General features: G+C 41.7%; 1 protein-coding gene and 2 non-coding genes across 3 annotated transcripts; all 3 read left to right on the plus strand.

Moving 5' to 3' along the window:
• Window positions 1-1,190: 1,190 nt before the first annotated feature.
• Window positions 1,191-19,403, plus strand: LOC131140140 (thrombospondin-type laminin G domain and EAR repeat-containing protein-like). Its single transcript, XM_078796002.1, has 13 exons — window positions 1,191-1,210; window positions 2,802-3,019; window positions 4,551-4,867; window positions 7,872-7,965; window positions 8,070-8,229; window positions 8,303-8,434; window positions 8,503-8,573; window positions 8,663-8,827; window positions 9,672-9,876; window positions 9,954-10,186; window positions 13,941-14,119; window positions 14,203-14,304; window positions 18,715-19,403. The coding sequence occupies exons 2-13, from the start codon at window positions 2,867-2,869 to the stop codon at window positions 18,866-18,868; spliced, it is 1,965 nt and encodes a 654-aa protein (XP_078652128.1). The 5' UTR covers window positions 1,191-1,210; window positions 2,802-2,866; the 3' UTR covers window positions 18,869-19,403.
• trnal-uaa (transfer RNA leucine (anticodon UAA)) lies at window positions 16,633-16,715 on the plus strand. Its single transcript has one exon. It is a non-coding gene; the product is annotated as a tRNA-Leu (tRNA).
• On the plus strand, window positions 19,163-19,245 carry trnal-uaa (transfer RNA leucine (anticodon UAA)). Its single transcript has one exon. It is a non-coding gene; the product is annotated as a tRNA-Leu (tRNA).
• Window positions 19,404-19,494: the final 91 nt, after the last annotated feature.

A 19,494-nucleotide genomic window follows, 5' to 3' on the forward strand; every position in this document is an offset into this window, starting at 1 on the left:
AGCTGGGATAGGCTCCAGCACCCCCCACGACCGTCGTGAGAAAAGGAATGAATGAATGAATGAGTATGGAACCAAAACAAATCCAGTTTATCATTACTGGCCACAACATTAGGTATGCCTGATCTATTTTAAAAATGGAAGAAATGAGCACTAATTTTGCTGGAGTAGTTTAAATATTAGTTATAATTTTCAGACATTCAAGTCCGAACATTACGGTCTCAAAAGTCTCAATATTATGAGCAAAAAAATATATTTTAGAAGCATAAATTTGAAGGAAAAAAAGGATGTTTTGTGCAACTTTTGGCTAAAATTTTGGCTAATTTAGACTAAATAAGCAAAAAAAGGGATGGCACGGTGGGTGAATGGTTAGCACACAGGCCACACAGCTAGAAGACTTGAGTTCGATTCCACCCTCGGCCATCTCTGTGTGGAGTTTGCACGTTCTCCCTGTGCATGCGTGGGTTTTCTCCGGGTACTCCGGTTTCCTCCCACATTCCAAAAACATGCTAGGTTAATTGGCCACTCCAAATTGTGCATAGGTATGAATGTGAGTGTGAATGGTTGTTTGTCTATTGACATAACATGGCTCTGTTTATAAAATCAATGATATTATCAAAGTAACTCCTCGCATCTTTTGAAATTCTCTGTGAAATATGTGTAGAATTGTTGTTTTGGTGCAGCTGTTTCCAATATTTGGTCCCCTTACTAAGCAAAGGTTGAAAGAGTTTATCTGCTTTAAATGACGCTTGCACAGAGCTACTCTCTGCCTGTTGCAGGTGTGTGTGTGTGTGTGTGTGTGTGTGTGTGTGTGTTGGAGGGGAGGTACAAGCCGGAGGATGAGTGACAGGCTCATTTGCATGGTGGGAGCCTTTAAAAAGAGCTCTGCAGGTGCACCACTCTCCTCACTCTCTAAGACATCGAGTATAGGCACACATCATCTGGAACATTCCGGGGTCGTTATTTCTCCCAGCAGGACTTTTTTTTTCATTTTAAATATTTGGGAAATGATGTGAAGATGTTTTCTGTGATCTGTTTGCTGAGGAATTTCTCTCCAAGGGATCATCCCATATGGAAACACTTTGATATGGAGACTTTTGCAACGGGTGGCTACTGAACCTTGCGGTGATGTCATCGCTGGTATTCCTGCAGCTCCTTCTATTGAGCCTCAGGGTCACACACATGACCTCTGACCTGAGGGCGCACTGTCCAGGTACGCCCACCTTTTTGTCATTTCGCTGCTCTACCAGCTACAGCCATGTGATGCCCACTAATGATTATCCCGTAGCTCACATTTTATGCTTCCATCTAAATTCAAGGAAGCCCCTCCAGCCAAAATTCCTCTGGATAGCGTACGCATCTGCTGGCGGAGCAATGCAAAGCATGATGACTTGCCAGTTTGGGATGCCAATTGTACCTTTGTGTTATTTTTAATCTAAAAAACAAGTACGGACATTGAATGAGGAGCAGGAATTGTGTGTGATATTATGATATTATGTCCATTTGCTGCGTTCATTATGGTAATAATAAGCAACCTTCCTGCAGCCCCGCCGCCACCCAGGGCTATTCCTCACACACCAGGAATTCCTGCAAGCATGCTACAACATTATTTATAAGTTAATAGCAGGAGTTCCCACTCCAGGAGCTGTCATGCCCTGAAAGCAAAGGCAGCGCCCAGTGACACCCACTTTTATGATACAGAATTGTGTCTCTATAAAACCACCTTAATAGTCAGTATAGAAAGACATTTTTTACATGTACATGCAAAAAATACTTTTTATACCAGCGCATTGAAAGAGAGAATTTATTATGCTGACAACTTCTGTTTTATAACAAAAGCAAAAAACATATGGACAAGTAATAAAGAAAAAAATATATACTATGAAAAATGAAACAAAAATGAAACAAACAGAGTTGAATTAAAATAGAGAAAAGCTGAAAATTGAATAATAAAATAAAATATAGTATATTTAAAATAATTTGTGTGGTTAGCGTGGAGGCCTCACAGCTAGGAGACCCGAGTTCAATTCCACCCTCGGCCATCTCTGTGTGGAGTTTGCATGTTCTCCCCGTGCATGCGTGGGTTTTCTCCGGGTACTCCGGTTTCCTCCCACATTCCAAAAACATGCTAGGTTAATTGGCCACTCCAAATTGTCCATAGGTATGAATGTGAGTGTGAATGGTTGTTTGTCTATATGTGCCCTGTGATTGGCTGGCCGAGTTGTGCCCCACCTCTCACCCAGAGCCAATGGGGATAGACTCCAGCTTACCTGCGACCATAATGAGGACAAGTGACATCAAAAATGAATAGATATTTTGTAAGATATTATTTATTAAGTTGGCATATACACTAAATTCTATTGCAATAAAATATAGAAAAGATATAAATATGAAGACAATTATTTGTAAAAAAAATTATAACTATTCTATGATATATATAAACATACCGAGGTCAAAAAAATGAATCCTACCTATAGTATTTTCAAAAAATTATGTCCAAACATTATGATTTTACAACATTAAATGAAAATATATATATATACAAATATACTGTATTGAATGTTTTTCATATATTCCCAAATATTTCAATGCAAAAAAAACATATACAGTACTATTATACTAATACTACCACTTTGGTTTTACTGTATACATTTTTACTAGTTGAGAACACATAATAAGCAAATACGAGGAAAAAATAATACATTTTAAAAGACTTGTAAAATATAATAATTCATTTTCAAACAGACACAGAATGTTCTGTGGAGTCTTTTACTGCATCATCACCGCCCTCTTTACATGTCAAGGACCTCAAGATGCGGCTCCTCTGGACCTCCTGTCTCTTGTCCTTGGTAAGGACACCTCTAGACTGATGCCAGGGGTGCACGTGAGACCTTCGGGAGGGATGAAGGGTGTTCATTTTTCCAGGCCTCAGCCTTCCTCTCAGCTGCTGCTCAACTGCGAGCTTTTCCCCAAAGATTTCTCCATTGTGGTGACACTCAAAGTCGCTCGCTTCGCACATGAGGTGAGCAATAGCACTTGTTTAGTCCCTTTAAAGCATCCACAGTGGAGTGAAAATGTATTTCGGATCACTAAGCAAACACAACTGAGCACAAAATGAAGTTTTAAAATTTTTTTTAAGAGAGGGAAAAAAGTCCAAATTTACATGACCCGTGTGAAAAAGTGATTGCCCCCTAAAGCTAATAACTGGTTGCAACTGCAATCAAGCGTTTGTAATAACTTGCAATGAGTCTCTTACAGCGCTGTGGAGGAATTTTGGCCCTCTCATCTTTGCAGAATTGTTGTCATTCAGCCACATTGGAGGCTTTTCCAGCATGAAGCCTTTTTAAGGTCATGCCACAGCATCTCAATAGGATTCAGGTCAGGACTTGGACTAGGCCACTCCAAAATCATTATTTGTATTTTCTTCAGCCATTCAGAGGTGGACTTGCTGGTGTGTTTTGGATCATTGTCCTGCTACACAACCCAAGTTGCTTTCAGCTTGAGGTCACCAACAGATGGCCGGACATTCTCCTTCAGGATTTTTGAGTAGAAGGCAGAATTCATGGTTGCATTTTGCACAGCAAGTCAGACCATCACACTACCACCACCATATTTTACTGTTGCTATGATGTTCTTTGATGTTACTTTTACACCAGATGGGACACACACCTTCCACAAAGTTCAACTTTTTTCTGGTCAAACCAGAGTATTTTCCCAAAGTTCTTGGGGATCATCAAGATGTTTTCTGGCAAAATTTAGATGAGCATTAATGTTCTTTTTGTTCAGCAATGATGAACTCTGCCATGCAGGCCGTTTTTGCGCAGTGTCTTTCTTATGGTGGAGTCATGAACACTGACCTCAACTGAGGCAAGTGAGGCCTGCAGTTGTTTGGATGTTGTTGTGGGGTCTTTTGTGACCTCTTTGATGATTCGTCGCTGCGCTCTTGGGGTCATTTTGGTTGGCCGGCCACTCCTGGGAAGGTTCAGCACTTTTCCATGTCCTGACGTTTCATCCAAATATTCATCCATCCATTTTCTACCGCTTATTCTCATGAGAGTCGCGGGAATGCTGGAGCCTATCCCAGCTGTCTTCGGGCCGGAGGCGTGGTACACCCTAGACTGGTGGCCAGCCAATCACAGGGCACATATAGACAAACAACCATTCACACTCACATTCATACCTATGGACAATTTGGAGTGGCCATTTTTTTAAAACTTTTTGCTGTTTTTTTGTATTCCAGAGTTCAAAGTTATTAGAATTGCTGTTGGCGTGCCTCACATTTTACATGAAAAAAACAAAAACCTGCGTCCAAGCAAATATAATATAATATGACATATGTACTTTTTCTTTGGCTTTTTGCAACCTTTTACCTCTTTATGTATTTTGAAAGTAGACTATATATTGTTTTATGTTTCAACTACTATGACAACTACTGTGTGTGCCTGCAATTGGGACGTCATGTTGTGTTATAGTGTTATGCCTTCATCTTCTTCTATTTTTATAATGATAAGAATGTTAAAATAGATGTTTTTTTCTCTCCATTCACCTTACAGAAAAGCGAGTACATCTTTTCCTTGATGGAGCCAAAAAGGGCAGAGCGAGGATCCGGAGGGGATGAAAGCAAAAAGGAAAGCTTTTTGCATAAGAATACAGAGATGGACGTCCCAAGAGCGGAACATCGGCGTCTCATCCTGGGACTGAGGATCTCGCGGAGCCGACTTCACCTGCTTTATAAAGGTCAACGAGGGATCATAGAGCAGTCTCTGTTCCGGGCAACCCGCTTAACTGACAACCGGTGGCACACCCTGGTTGTGTCCATTGTCGGTGGACGTGTCAGGCTCACGGTGGACTGCAGCTCTCCGCAGGAAATGTAAGCTTTTTTGGTTCCAACATCTTGTTTTGTCTCCATTAATGCAGGCACCCTCTGGGGGTGCTACATCACTCAGCACAATACATCAGCCCTGCTTCAAATATGCTTGCACCCTGCAGCCATTTCATCCCAGTGGCCTGACATTATTTGATAGATGGCTCAAAGTGGAAACTCCCTCTGGCTTGTGCTTGGGTGCTCAAACGCCCCTAAATCTTGGACCCATTAAAATACCACTGGATATAGCAATAATAATTATTCGGCACATTGTTGTTGTTTTAGTTTATATTGTAACCCATTGTTTAAAAACTTTTCTAATGTCTTAACCGGGGCTGCACGGCAACCAAGTGGTTAGCGCGCAAGCCTCAGCTAGGAGACCCGAGTTCAATTCCACCCTCCGTGGAGTTTGTATGTTCTCCCCATGCATGGGTTTTCTCCGGGTACTCAGGCGCTCCAGCAGAGAGAGCGCATCATGGAGCTCCACGCATCCATGAATCACACATGTACGAGGCACGCTTCCGCCAGGGTGAATCTTGCCCTGTTTTACATTCATTCATTCATTTTCTACCGCTTTTCCTCACGAGGGTCGCAGGGGGTTCTGGAGCCTATCTGTCTATCTGTCTTCAGGCGAGAGGCGGGATACACCCAGGACTGGTGGCCAGCCAATCACAGGGCACATATAGACAAACAACCATTCACACTCACATTCATACCTATGGACAATTTGGAGTGGCTAATGAACCTGGCATGTTTTTGGAATGTGGGAGGAAACCGGTGTACCCGGAGAAAACATGCAAACTCCACAAAGAGATGGTCGAGGGTGGAATTGAACCCTGGTCTCCTAGCTGTGAGGTCTGCGCGCTAACCACTCTACCACCCGCCCTGTTTTGCGCATCCAGGCAGTTTGTGAGGGGAGAACAATGTGTGATAGGACAAACAAGTACTACTAGTTCGGTAATAGTCCTAACCACAAGATAAGAGGGGAGGCGAGCTTGGATTTAATTACTGTCTAGGTTTTAGGAGGCGCTGGCTGAGATAATATCAGAAAATAATTTTATTTTTATGTTTTAAGTGATGGTCAATTTGAAATGTACAAGTTTCTTTGTAGTACAAAACATAATTTGAGTGTTTTTACTCATCTTTTGGTCTATCCTGCACGGTTATACTTTTTTCCTACAGCATTTCTTACGCCATCATTTGCAAATACTAGGCAAATTAGTAATCAATGGCAGCCGATAACTACTTTTCTTGTTGTCAACAGTGACAGTATGTACAGTCTCCTGTTATCGGGCTAGTTTGAATCAATTAGGAGTGCTAATTTTAGGACACGAATCGGTTGTTTGTTGTTTTGCTCTCAAAAATTGGGTTGCTAGTTTTTTAGCCCTAGCTAGCCTACAGTACTATTTCCGGCAACCTTTGAGATTTAAATCAGTGGTTGGATAGTGACTAACAATATTTATTGTTTATTTATTGTATCAGTAATACTCGCTAGCTAGCCTACAGTACTATTTCTGGCAACCTTTGAGGTTTAAATCAGTGATTGGATAGTGACTAACAATATTTATTGTTTATTTATTGTATCAGTAATACTCGCTAGCTAGCCTACAGTACTATTTCCGGCAACCTTTGAGGTTTAAATCAGTGGTTGGATAGTGATTAACAACATTTATTGTTTATTTATTGTATCAGTAATACTCGCTAGCTAGCCTACATTACTATTTCCGGCAAACTTTGAGGTTTAAATCAGTGGTTGGCTAGTGATTAACAATATTTATTGTTTATTTATTGTATCAGTAATACTCGCTAACTAGCCTACATTGCTATTTTCTGCAACATTTGAGGTTTAAATCAGTGGTTGGATAGTGACTAACAATATTTATTGTTTATTTATTGTATCAGTAATACTCGCTAGCTAGCCTACATTACTATTTCCAGCCATCTTTGAGGTTTAAATCAGTGGTTGGATAGTGACTAACAATATTTATTGTTTATTTATTGTATCAGTAATACTCGCTAGCTAACCTACATTACTATTTCCGGCAACCTTTGAGGTTTAAATCAGTGGCTGGATAGTGATTAACAATATTTATTGTTTATTTATTGTATCAGTAATACTCGCTAGCTAGCCTACATTACTATTTCCAGCCATCTTTGAGGTTTAAATCAATAGTTGGATAGTGATTAACAATATTTATTGTTTATTTATTGTATCAGTAATACTCGCTAGCTAGCCTACATTACTATTTCCGGCAACCTTTGAGGTTTAAATCAGTGGTTGGATAGTGACTAACAATATTTATTGTTTATTTATTGTATCAGTAATACTCGCTAGCTAGCCTACATTACTATTTCCAGCCATCTTTGAGGTTTAAATCAGTGGTTGGATAGTGACTAACAATATTTATTGTTTATTTATTGTATCAGTAATACTCGCTAGCTAGCCTACATTACTATTTCCGGCCATTTTTGAGGTTTAAATCAGTGGTTGGATAGTGATTAACAATATTTATTGTTTATTTATTGTATCAGTAATACTCGCTAGCTAGCCTACATTGCTATTTTCGGCAACATTTGAGGTTTAAATCAGTGGTAGGATAGTGACTAACAATATTTATTGTTTATTTATTGTATCAGTAATACTCGCTAGCTAGCCTACAGTACTATTTCCGGCAACCTTTGAGGTTTAAATCAGTGGTTGTATAGTGACTAACAATATTTATTGTTTATTTATTGTATCAGTAATACTCGCTAGCTAGCCTACATTACTATTTCCGGCAACCTTTGAGGTTTAAATCAGTGGTTGGATAGTGACTAACAATATTTATTGTTTATTTATTGTATCAGTAATACTCAAATGAGTATCTAACTGATGTTTGGAGAGGTGAAAAGGGCTAATGTAGCAAATTCCACCATTCATGTGTACTTTCGGACTCATTTGACTCTCATCCTAGTTTTGCCCTTGACTTTTACAATAACTCTTAAAGAAAATGTTGTATTTCCTGGCAAGCACCCTTCCCTCCAGGCCCTTCCCCCCAGACCTCTACTTCCACGGATCCAGATTCTACCTTGGCAGCCGAGGCAGATGGAAAGGCTTGTTTTCAGTAAGTCTTAATGCTTTCCTTTTTGTGCTTACACACATTTCCACTGAATCGGTACAATTCAGTTCAGTTCAGCTTGCAAAAGTACGACTTTGCCATTTGTACAGGGTCTGTTGCGACAGTTGGTTTTGGTTCCCGGGTTGGATGCCACTCATCGGATATGCCCATCTTCCCATCCTCAACTAGCATCTCTGTCGGTGCCGGGGCTTCTGCTGTCAGATGAACCCGCCGCTCGGACGGAAACCGATGCTCACCTTATTCCAGATGGTACAGTCCATGCGTCATTTATTCTATGATGCTTATGCATGTGGGTGTCTCTTAAATATCTGTGAACCCCAAGAAACCGAGGCGAGGGTGTATGTGGGCTTACAGAGTCCATGCTCTGAGCTGCTTCAAGGCCAAATGTGGTTCAGTCCGCTCAGGAAAGGTCTCTACCTTTGTGATGGCACCACCTGGACCACCGTACTTGAGGGTGAGATCAATCAACTTACTGAGAATCTCTCAGTTGAACTTACCATTAAACACCTCCCATTTACTCAGCTCCTAAACGACTGGACTATGTTGTCGAACACCAGGTTCTCACCACTAGCTCAGAGACACACGACATAGAGGTAAACCCCTTTTTAGTCCAACATATTAGTAGCTTTAGGCGACAGTCAAAAGTGTCTTGCAACATTGAAATGCATTTTTCACCACTCAGGTGTTCCAGGTACCAGGTGTTGGTCTGATGGCCGCTATGGCTCACCGCTCCACAGCCTCTGGCTCCGCCGTGTACCAGTGGACGCAACAGAAAGGTTTCCAGTTGTACCAGAATATCAGCACTCATGGAGCTTTGGCATGGCGACATTTCAACATGGGCAAGAAGGTACACGGGTCAATAGCGGGACCAAAACTCTTCAACTTGTATATCAAGTCTTGATCAAAATAGATTATCCTTGAACCTAAGTAAAACTAAAATAATGCTATAGAATTGAAATGGGAGTGCGGTACAGTTAAATAAGTACCTCCAAATCCGAGGCCATGGTTCTCAGTCAGAAAAGGGTGGATTGGGAGCGAGTTCTTACCCCAGGTGGAGGTGTTCAAGTATCTTGGGTTGTTGTTAATGAGTGAGGGAAGGTTGGAGTGTGAAGAAGACAGGCGGATCGGCACAGCGTCTGTAGTCGTGTGGTCTCGTAATGGACTGTCCTAGCGAAGAGAGGGCTGAGCTGGAAGGCAAAGCTCTCAATTTAAGGGTCGATCTTTCTTCTCACCCTCACCTATTATGGTCATGAGCTCTGAGTCATGATTGAAAAAATTAGATTGCAGATACAAGTGGCCATAAAGAGTTTCCTCCTTAGGGTGGCTGGACTCACCCGAGCTCAACCATCCAGGAGGGCCTCAGAGTAGAGCTGCTGTTCCTTTGCATTGAGAGGAGGGCATCTAGTCCTGATACCTCCTGGATGCTGATTGCACAGCTGGGAGCAGGCCCTGGGGCAGACCTAGGGTATGTTGAGGGGGATTATCTCTCAGAGCTAACCTGGGAACACCTTGGTGTCCTTCCGGTGGAGCTAGTGGAGGTGTCTGGGGGCTTTCCTGCTGGGACTGCCAAACCTGGATAAGAATATGGAATGGAATGGCCTTATGGCTCTACATGTCACTTTCCACTTTTCAATATCTACATAAATATTCCACAAAAGCAAGCTTTGTGAAGACATCTTATTCTGTTCTAGATCTTTCTGGTGGTGTCCAACTCCGGAGCAGGCAACGACATTAGCAGGGAATCAAACAGGCCGGACGTGTCTGTCATTTACAAGTGGAACAAAAGAAAAAAACTATTTGTGCAGTTCCAGACCCTGCAGACCCACTGCGCACGGGACTGGGAGGCCTTTAGAATCCATCGACATACTTACCTTGCAGTGGCCAACCACAGAATCGGTACAACAAAAACAACACAAGCAGTCACCGAATGTGAGAATATACTCTACCGAGGTATATAACTATGTCTCTTGTAGGTGAAAAAAACCACACCATAGACAGCGTGGTGTACAAGTGGAACAGGCCGACTAAGTCCTTCGAAGTTCACCAGAAGCTGAAGACGTCAGGGGCCTACGACTGGGAGTTCTTCAAAGTTGGACCGTACCATTTTCTGGTGGTGGCAAACGCTTTTGATGGGGTAACCACATCGGTAGACTCTGTTATCTACGTTTGGGTCGATGGAAACTTCCAGGTCTTCCAGACCATTAAGGTACACAACATACACTTAACATATACAGTGGAACCTCGTTTTTATTGGAATGTAGAATTGACGTCATATATGACATCAAAGTGATTCATGACAGCTCAGTTCAGCTGGTATCAAAGGACTGAATACGCGATCATTTAGTTTTTTGGATTTATTGATTTTTTTTTTGCAAAACCCACAGGGACCCACAGGGAATCTTTGAATGAAATGCCCCCAAAAGTCGTAAATTTTGGAGTTTAACTAGATTTTACAGAACAAATATGCTATAGAAGTCAAATAAAAGTTGTGTTGACGGACATACACATAATAGGTCAAGAAATGTCTACAAAGGTGACCAAGAGTGAGTGATTTTACTTTAATTTAGTTGTATTATGTGCTTCTCTTTATAATTATATGACACCTAGGATTTTTTTAAATTGGAATTGGAATGTAGAATTGACGTCATATATGACATCAAATTCGTGATTCATGACAGCTCAGTTCAGCTGGTATCAAAGGACTGAATACGCGATCGTTTAGCTTTTTCTTTGACTTTTGTTGATTTTTTTTTTTTTATGACACGTGATCCAAAAAGTCTGTTCAGTCTTGTGCCGCAGGACACTTCAGTACAGGCGAGTATTAGAACATTAAATCTTCGATCATTTCTTTGCTTTTTGTTTGACTTTTTGCAGAGTTTGTTTTTGTTCTGGGAAAAAAATATGTCTCTAAATCAGGCAAAACTTTAGATTTAGATGCACAACACCCAATGAGATGTCAACTTTCAACCAATTATTATTTCATCAGTTCTTGATGAACGTGATGTGGGACTCAGTGAGTCGGGTTGGTGGACCTGTGGCATATGTGTGAGTTTCTTGGGTGGCCTCAATGACTGCTGAACCATACGTGGGCGTCACCACTGTATTGGATGTGATTGATCGCAGGTGTCAAACTCAGGGACCGAGGGCCAGATGTGGGCTGCAAAATCATTTTATGTGAATAATGTGTATCAATAATGCCCTTCTCCAGTTTCCTACTAAATGTATTTGTCCTGCATTCTAACAGAGTAGTTGTACTGCTTGCATGCAGTTCTTTTAACTTCAATATGATCTGATTATGCAACAAGCTGTTCCAATTTTTTGTTCAATGAAAACAAGTTTGTCACCCCGCCTTAGATGCTCATTGTGCTGAGGTCTCACGTGACATGTTCCTTTTCTATGGTTATCGTCACACTACTGGTACACTTCAGTGGGAGCTTGGCATGAGAAAAGCCATAAAAAGCCAAAGAAAAAGAACTTGCTGAGGTTGACAGTTGACCTCTACGTGACTGTAGAGGCGTGTTTTTCCAGAATCTCTTGTCAAGTCCTGCATTGTACGACTTCAGGAGCGCTTGATGAGATCATGCATGAGCTCCTTAACCCTCCATCTATTCTCCAGCCAGACTCTAATTTCCTCAGATGAGATTTATGTGATTGAAGCGTGAAAAAATGTCCCGTCATTGCAGTCACAAAACACACAAACATGGTGAGATGAAAAGTTAATGACAGAGAGCGAGGGAAAGGAACAGGCGTGTCCTCACTGCCAAAAATAGAGCGCTGACATGTGGTTGGTAGCGAGTGTTACATATTGGGCTGTAACCGCACTTGAGGTGAATGTGTGTTGACACATTGACGGTGCAATGAGGAGATGCTGATGATTTAGGGGAATTCCACAGCTGGATGTGAGGATCACCGCAAAAGCCCCCAGGCGGGTTCATTAATCACCTGAACTCACCCAAAACGCGTCAACACACTTGTGGCACTTATTTTACGTTCATGTCTGTTGTTGAAGCTGTTTGCTTTCTTATCTTTCTATTCAAGCGAATTAACACTTATGTCACTGATTGGATTTATTGATATGTTTTTTTTTTGTTGCCAAAACCCACAGGGACCCACAGGGAATCTCTGAATGAAATGCACCCAAAAGTCGTCAAATTTGGAGTTTAACTAGATTTTACAGGAAAAATATGCTATAGAAGTCAAATAAAAGTTGTCTTGATGGACAAACAGGTCAAGTAATGACTACAAAGGTGACCAAGAGTGAGTGATTTTACTTTAATTTAGTTGTATTGTGTCCTCTTTATAATTATATGACACCTAGGATTTTAACACTTGTTAAAATCATACAGCGGTACCTCCAGCAACGGCGTTGGTGGACTTCCATTCATTCATTCATTTTCTACCACTTTTTCCTCACGAGGGTCACGGGGGTGCGGGGTACACCCTGGACTGGTGGCAAGCCAGCCAAGCACATATAGACAAACAACCATTCACACTCACATTCATACCTATTGACAATTTGGAGTGGCCAATTAACCTAGCATGTTTTTGGAATGTGGGAGGAAACCGGAGTACCCGGAGAAAACCCACACATGCACGGGAAGAACATGCAAACTCCACACAGAGACGGCCGAGGGTGGAATTGAACCCTGGTCTCCTAGCTGTGACATCTGCGCGCTAACCACTCGACCACCGTGCCGCCCTGGTGGACTTCCAAATAAATTTCCCCATAGGAAATAATGTAAAGTGACTGTATTTGTTCTGTCGCCATAACATCTTCATTAACAGAAAATGTTTTAGTAACATTTTAAGAGTCTTAACTGCCCTACCATAGTAAAAAGATGTTAACCACTGTACAGTAAAACCAATATGAAGGACATTTTCTGGTTAAAAAATTTATATAAAATTGTACAACTTCAGGAACAAAAATACAAAGCTTTGTGTATTTGTGTATTTGAGTTATTATTATTATACATTCTCATTGTGCCTTTTACTCTATTCGCTTTTTTCAAATGTTACTTTCTTTCTGCAGTGATGCAGTGACAAATGAGCCACGGGCTGCAGGTGGCTGATATAATAATACTTGTTTTTTCTGGCAAAGTCCCAAAGATGGACAAGTAGCTCGGGTTGGCGAACCCTACTTTAGATGCTCACTGAGCTGATGTCTCCCATGATGTTCTTCTGAAATCTCGTATGATTTCTGAGTTGAACGCCAAATTCTATGACTTGTGTGACATTTCACTTTAGAGCATCAAAACTTTTTTTTAGTGAGGACCGCTTCCATAAAAATTGTAGGGCTGTACAAAATGCCATTTTGATGCATATTGACCAATGTAGGTCAATATATTATATGATGAGCAAAAGATCCACTTTTCATAGGTGATAAGGCACATCGATGTAATATCTGATAGTATATCTTATTAATAATTAATTTATTTTATTTTGACGAAGGACTGTACGGCGGTCGAGTGGTTAGCACGCAGGCCTCACAGCTAGGAGAACAAAGTTCAATTCCACCCTCGGCCATCGCTGTGTGGAGTTTGCATGTGCGTGCATCGGTTTGCTCCGGGTACTCCGGTTTCCTCCCACTTTCCAAAAACATGCTAGGTTAATTGGCAACTCCAAATTGTCCATAGGTATCAATGTGAGTGTGAATGGTTTGTCTATATGTGCCCTGTGATTGGCTGGCCACCAGTTCAGGGTGTACCCAGATTCCAAAGGCCAAAAAACCCCAAAAATATCCCACCGGCTGCATTTTGGACACCCTTGCTACAGAGGTTGTGGTATATTTTACAAGTACCGGTAATGGAAAACTTGTTTTGAAATGAAGGCTAATGGTTATCTTTCAAGTTGCCTCAAGATGATTCATACTCTTTTATGAACCGTGCCTATGCTTTTCTTTTCACTGAGCATAATTACATATTTGTTGATACATGCCTACAAGCGCTTTTCTTTTTCTTTAGACTTTTTGTGCCACCGACTGGGAAATGTTCCAGATTGGGAAAAGAGTCTTCTTGGTCGTTGCCAATGGACACAGGCTCCATGGTAACGGGCCTAGTGAGTACGCCATCAACTCCACCGTCTACGAGCTGGATGTGAATGAGCGACTGTTCGTCCGTTTCCAGGATATTGTCACCTACAGGTACACATGCCTGCACAAACGCACGAATAATGTGTTCCAACGCATTTCTGTCGTCATCAAACATACCTTTGTCCCACTTCCAGCGCGGTGGATTGGGAGTTCTTCAGCCTCGGGGAGGAATACTTTCTAGTCGTTGCTAATTCCTTCAACGGAGAATCGTACTCTCTCAACAGCGTTCTCTACAGGTATGAATCCACGTACACACACACTGTTTTAATGCTGATTTATTGCCAGGGAGAACCATTAATACAGAACAGTGACATTTTCAACATGTGAGGGATTTCTCTGTCTCTTACGATTTTTAAATGTCACTTACGCTAGTATCTCGCCATCCACTGTCTATGCCACTATGCCACAGGGTGGCGGGGTTATGCTGGCGCCCACCTCAGCTGACTATGGGCGAGAGGCAGGGTACAGCCTGATCTGGTCACCAGCCAATCGCAGGGCAGGCAAACAACCTTTCATAATTTTATTTGCCAACATGTATGTTTTTGGAATCTGGGAAGAAGTCGTAGTTCCCGGAGAAAACCCAAGTGCGTATGGGGAGAATAACCATACTAGACAGTGTTGACCATATTCTAGCCTTGATGCTGGAATTTAGACAGTTTAAAAATGCTTTTCTAAGCCCTACTGGGAAGACACTGTTTTGTGTGTCTATAGCTTTAATGCTAATGAGCTGTATTTGTACAAGAGTGTTCTTTAATGCTAATGAGCTGTATTTGTACAAGAGTGTGTATCTCCAAGATATCCAAGTTTTACATACACAGTAATCCCTCGTTTATTGCGATGAATTGGTTCCAGTCTCGACTGTGGTGTTATTATTATGATGGCAGTACACGAGACAGGATTGGAACCACGCGTTAAAAGCTTTACACACTATAAACCTTGCAATCCTACCTGCTTCCTTTTTTGTTGTTTGTTTAACAGTTTAACAGGTTACTATCCAATCAGAAGCTGTAGTAATTCTATTTGATTTGTCAGCTCAAAACACAATTGCTGCAAATGGCCTCCATCGTAGAGTCTAATTCGGACCAACTGCCAGGTAAAGCACTCCATGCATCATGGGAACTGTAGTTCTTTTAGCATAAACATAAAGCTAATATGCTGCAATCTACATATTTTACATATGTTGTTTCACAACTACACAAATTATTAATAGCATCTACAAACAGCTTCATATTTATTAAAATTGTATAATTTTTAGTCAATATTTTTTTGTAAATTGTATAATTTCTTTCAAATTGTGGAAAGAGGTTCAACAGTTGAAAGCATCATGCTCAGGTCATGCATGCAAAGTTACACTTTACAAGACAATGTTTTGTATTGTGGCGTGCCGTGATCTGTGAGATAATTCATACCTGCCAAAATAGCATGTTGTTCCAGCGATCAAGTCAGGCGCTTTGATGTTTTACCTACTGACACCTATTGACCAGTGTAGAATGCGTCTTCTTAATGCTTTCGTATTTCTATTTTTGTTCACCTCTAATTTACAAAAATAATTTAATAATAATAATAATAATAATTATTATTATTATTATTATTATTAATACTACTACTACTATTACTACTACTACTACTACTACTACTACTAATAATAATAATAATAATAATAATAATTTAGGCAAAAACAAAATGTAAACAAAATATGCAGACTTTTTTAAAAAACTAATAGGCCGAAACAGCATTTGTTTGTTTCTTTCGGCTTTTTCACCACAGTGGATCTTTTTGATCTTCATGATTTATGAATGAATAACTTCAAAGGCGACTGTTTGAAGTCATCTTTTGAAGTCATTTACCCTCAAAGCTTACACAACCCATTTGGTATCAACTCATAGTCAACTGTGCCAACAGTGAGTAAAACCAAGCCAAGTATCTACAATGCAGTGGAAAAGGGTAATCAAAAGATGGAAAACGCAAAGACAAAAGGGGGTATACGGTACTTTGAAGCGAGTTTAGTTTAGCGAGGTGTGTTGAGTGTAAAGCCAGGCTTGCCTGTTCAATGAAAGTAGTTCTCTTTTAAAGCAGCCGTGGTAAGTTAGTCTAAACTTATATCCAAGTTTTATCCAGGCATTCAGCTTAAAATCAGCGATGAAAGCGCTGCTGTTTGACTGTGTAACTCATTTAGTGATGGTGTCACCATTTTTTTCGAGGACGTGGGCGAAACAATAACTTGTACAGTACTACGCCTGGAGTGAGTACTTTGATATCACACTGATTTGCTATAGCATTCCCTGATGAAATGCTAGATAAGATAAGATATTTTCAGTCGAGAGAATTTCTAGATTTTATTGTGAAGCTTCTTGGATGAGACTCAGCACCTCCAAATCAGAGGCCATGGTTCTCATTTGGAAAAGGGTGGACTGATCCGTCTGGGTTGGAAATGGGGTCTTGTCGCAGATGGAGGAGTGAGTTTTTGCACATAATTAAATACCATTTGTTGCTAAATTACTGTTTGAAGACAAAGCATGGGTCGATACAGGGTCAGTAAAACACGTTTCCATTGTTTACCATCCACCAGGATGGCCGAGAGGTTAAGGCGTTGGACTTAAGATCCAATGGACAATAGTCCTCGTGGGTTCGAACCCCACTCCTGGTACAGGATTCATTATATATGTTGTACGTCAATGTTTCAGCTGAGTAATATATAGGTATTTTCAGTCGAGAGAATGCACTACAATTGCTCACATTATCTTACAATATTACAATATTTGCTGGATGAGCTCTCTGAACTCTCAACTGCAAGAAAACACTTCTTTATTATAACAATAAGGAAAAGATTGTCACAATCACATAGAAAAATTTACCACAAAACATGTCAACAGTAAAACACACTGTATGTATGATAGACATGCCATCCGGTCCTAGTACAACCAGAGCAGGAGATTCGTATTGCCAGCAGTAACTCGAGCCTGTTTCCGGAGGAACGTTGGCCTCTGCCAAGGCTGCCCTTTGTCACAGATTCTGTTCATAATTTTCATGGACGGAATTTCTAGGCGCAGCCAAGGAATCAAGGGAGTCCAGTTCATGGGCCTGAGGATCTCATGTCTACTATTTGTGGACAATGTGGTCCTGATGGCCTCCTCGGGCTGTTGACCTTCATCGTTTACTGGGACGGTTTGCATTTTAGTGTGAAGCTTCTTGGATGAGACTCAGCACCTCCAAATCAGAGGCCATGGTTCTCATTTGAAAAAGGGTGGATTGCCACAGTTGGAGAAGTTCAAGTATCTTGGGGGGAGCAGGATGTCGATTGGAGGATTGGGAGGGTAGCTGGACGCACCCTCAGAGATACGGTGAGGAGCTCAGTCCTCCTGGAGGAGCTCAGAGTAGAGCTGCTTCCCCTTCACATCAAGAGGAGCCAGTTGAGGTGGCTTATGTCTCCCGGACGCCTTCCTGGTGAGGTGTTCCGGGCATGCCCAGCCGGGAAAAGACCCCGTGGCAGACCGAGGACACATTTGAGGGATTATGTCTCGCAGCTGGCCTGGGAACGTCTTGGTGTCCTCCTGGTGGTGCTGGAGGAGGTGGCCGGGGACCGTGAAGTCTGGGCTTCCGTACTGAGACTTCTGCCCCCGAGACCCAGACCCAGTTAAGCGGAGGAGAATGGAATGGCATGATAGACATATTTGAAAGATGAGAAAAGACAGTTGTTGCTCCCAATAATATATATATTTAAAAGGATAAGTGTTAATATGGAGCATACAAACAAGTAGGCTATGGTATAATTATCAGTGTTAACTTTCGCATTTCACTCAGCATTATTCTGTCAGAGGTCCTTCCTCGCTCTATCAGCGGCGACTTAGTTGCTTTTGGCTGCTGTGTAAAATACACCTGCTGGAATCGCTAATTTGACGCCCCGTTTTATGTGAATGTGCACTTAGCACAAAGCCAAGAACCTGACTTGACAAAATGAGTTCAAGTTTCCAGTAGAGCGACAAAGTCACGAGCTGGGGTGCCCTCCAGAACCCCCCTGATGGACTCCAAGAAGGCCAGGTACTCCGAGCTGCCGTTTGGCGAGTACGCACAAACGACAGTCAGGACCCTTTCCCCAGCCCGATGGCGTAGGGAAATGACCCTCTCGTTCACCGGGGATGACTCCAACACAGAGGCACTAAGCTGGGGGGATATTAATAAGCCCACACCAGCTTGCCGCCTCTCCCCTGCAGCAAACTCCAGAGTAGAGCAAGGTCCAGCCCCTCTTGAGGAGTTTGGTTCCAGAACCCAATCTGTGGGTTGAGGTGAGTCCGACTATATGTAGTCGGAATGTCTCAACCTCTCGCACAAGCTCAGGCTCTTTCCCCACCAGAGAAGTGACATTCCATGTCCCAAGAACCAGATTTGGGCGCCGAAAACCAGGTTGCCCAGGTCGCCCAGGTTGCCCAGGTCACCCCGGTCACCCAGGCACCCGCCCTTGACCACCACCCAACACACCCCCAAACAGTGTGAAGGTTTATTTACAAACAGTTGGTGTGAATGTTTATTCACAAAGTAACCATTGACCTGGCATGCATATCACAGCATTTTCAACATATATATTTTTAAGTGGTCTTTGATATTATAGCAACACACTACTAATTAGTCTCTTGTGTCTTCATGTTCAGGTGGCAAGGTTACGAAGGCTTTGTCCCCGTCCACTGGCTCCCAACCATCGGCTGCAGTGACTGGGAGTTCTTTACTGCCAACGGAGAGTCTTATCTGATCTACTCCAGCGCCAAAGTGCCTCTCTCTAAAGTGTTCAAACTGAAAATGTACTGAGCTGCGTACCATATTTAAGCGTGTATATCCCTTTCCCTATCAAAAAGGCAGGGCGTGCAGCATCCATTTGTATGTATTCTCCAGAAGGTGCATTGAAAAAAGTGTGGTGGTGGTCAGTAGCACAAAAATGTAAGTTATTAAGATAACGATAAGCTACTCTGCCTGAAGCTTTGGATATCAGAGTGAGTGGTGTTTTGCACATAATTAAATACCATTTGTTGCCATATTACTGTTTGAAGACAAAGTATGGGTCGATACAGGGTCAGTAAAACACGTTTCCATTGTTTACCATCCACCAGGATGGCCGAGAGGTTAAGGCGTTGGACTTAAGATCCAATGGACAATAGTCCTCGTGGGTTCGAACCCCACTCCTGGTACAGGATCCATTATGTATGTTCTTTGGCAATGTTTCAGCGGAATTGTATCTGTTATTTCTATAGAAATTGCAATTTAATCAATAATTGTGTATGTCTGTGTTTCAAATTAATGGAGAGAGTGATGATGGTGCTCAAAGAAAGGAAAAAGCCGGAGAATACTACTACTAATACTTGGTTCATAAATGTGAAAATGTCCAAAACATATTCATTATTAATAATTGTTTATATTTTTGTTTCATTCATACACAT

This window comes from Doryrhamphus excisus, linkage group LG14 (genome assembly GCF_037039965.1).
Source record: "Doryrhamphus excisus strain RoL-2023G ecotype Guam linkage group LG14, RoL_Dexc_Guam_v1.1, whole genome shotgun sequence".
Lineage (NCBI taxonomy): Eukaryota > Metazoa > Chordata > Actinopteri > Syngnathiformes > Syngnathidae > Doryrhamphus > Doryrhamphus excisus.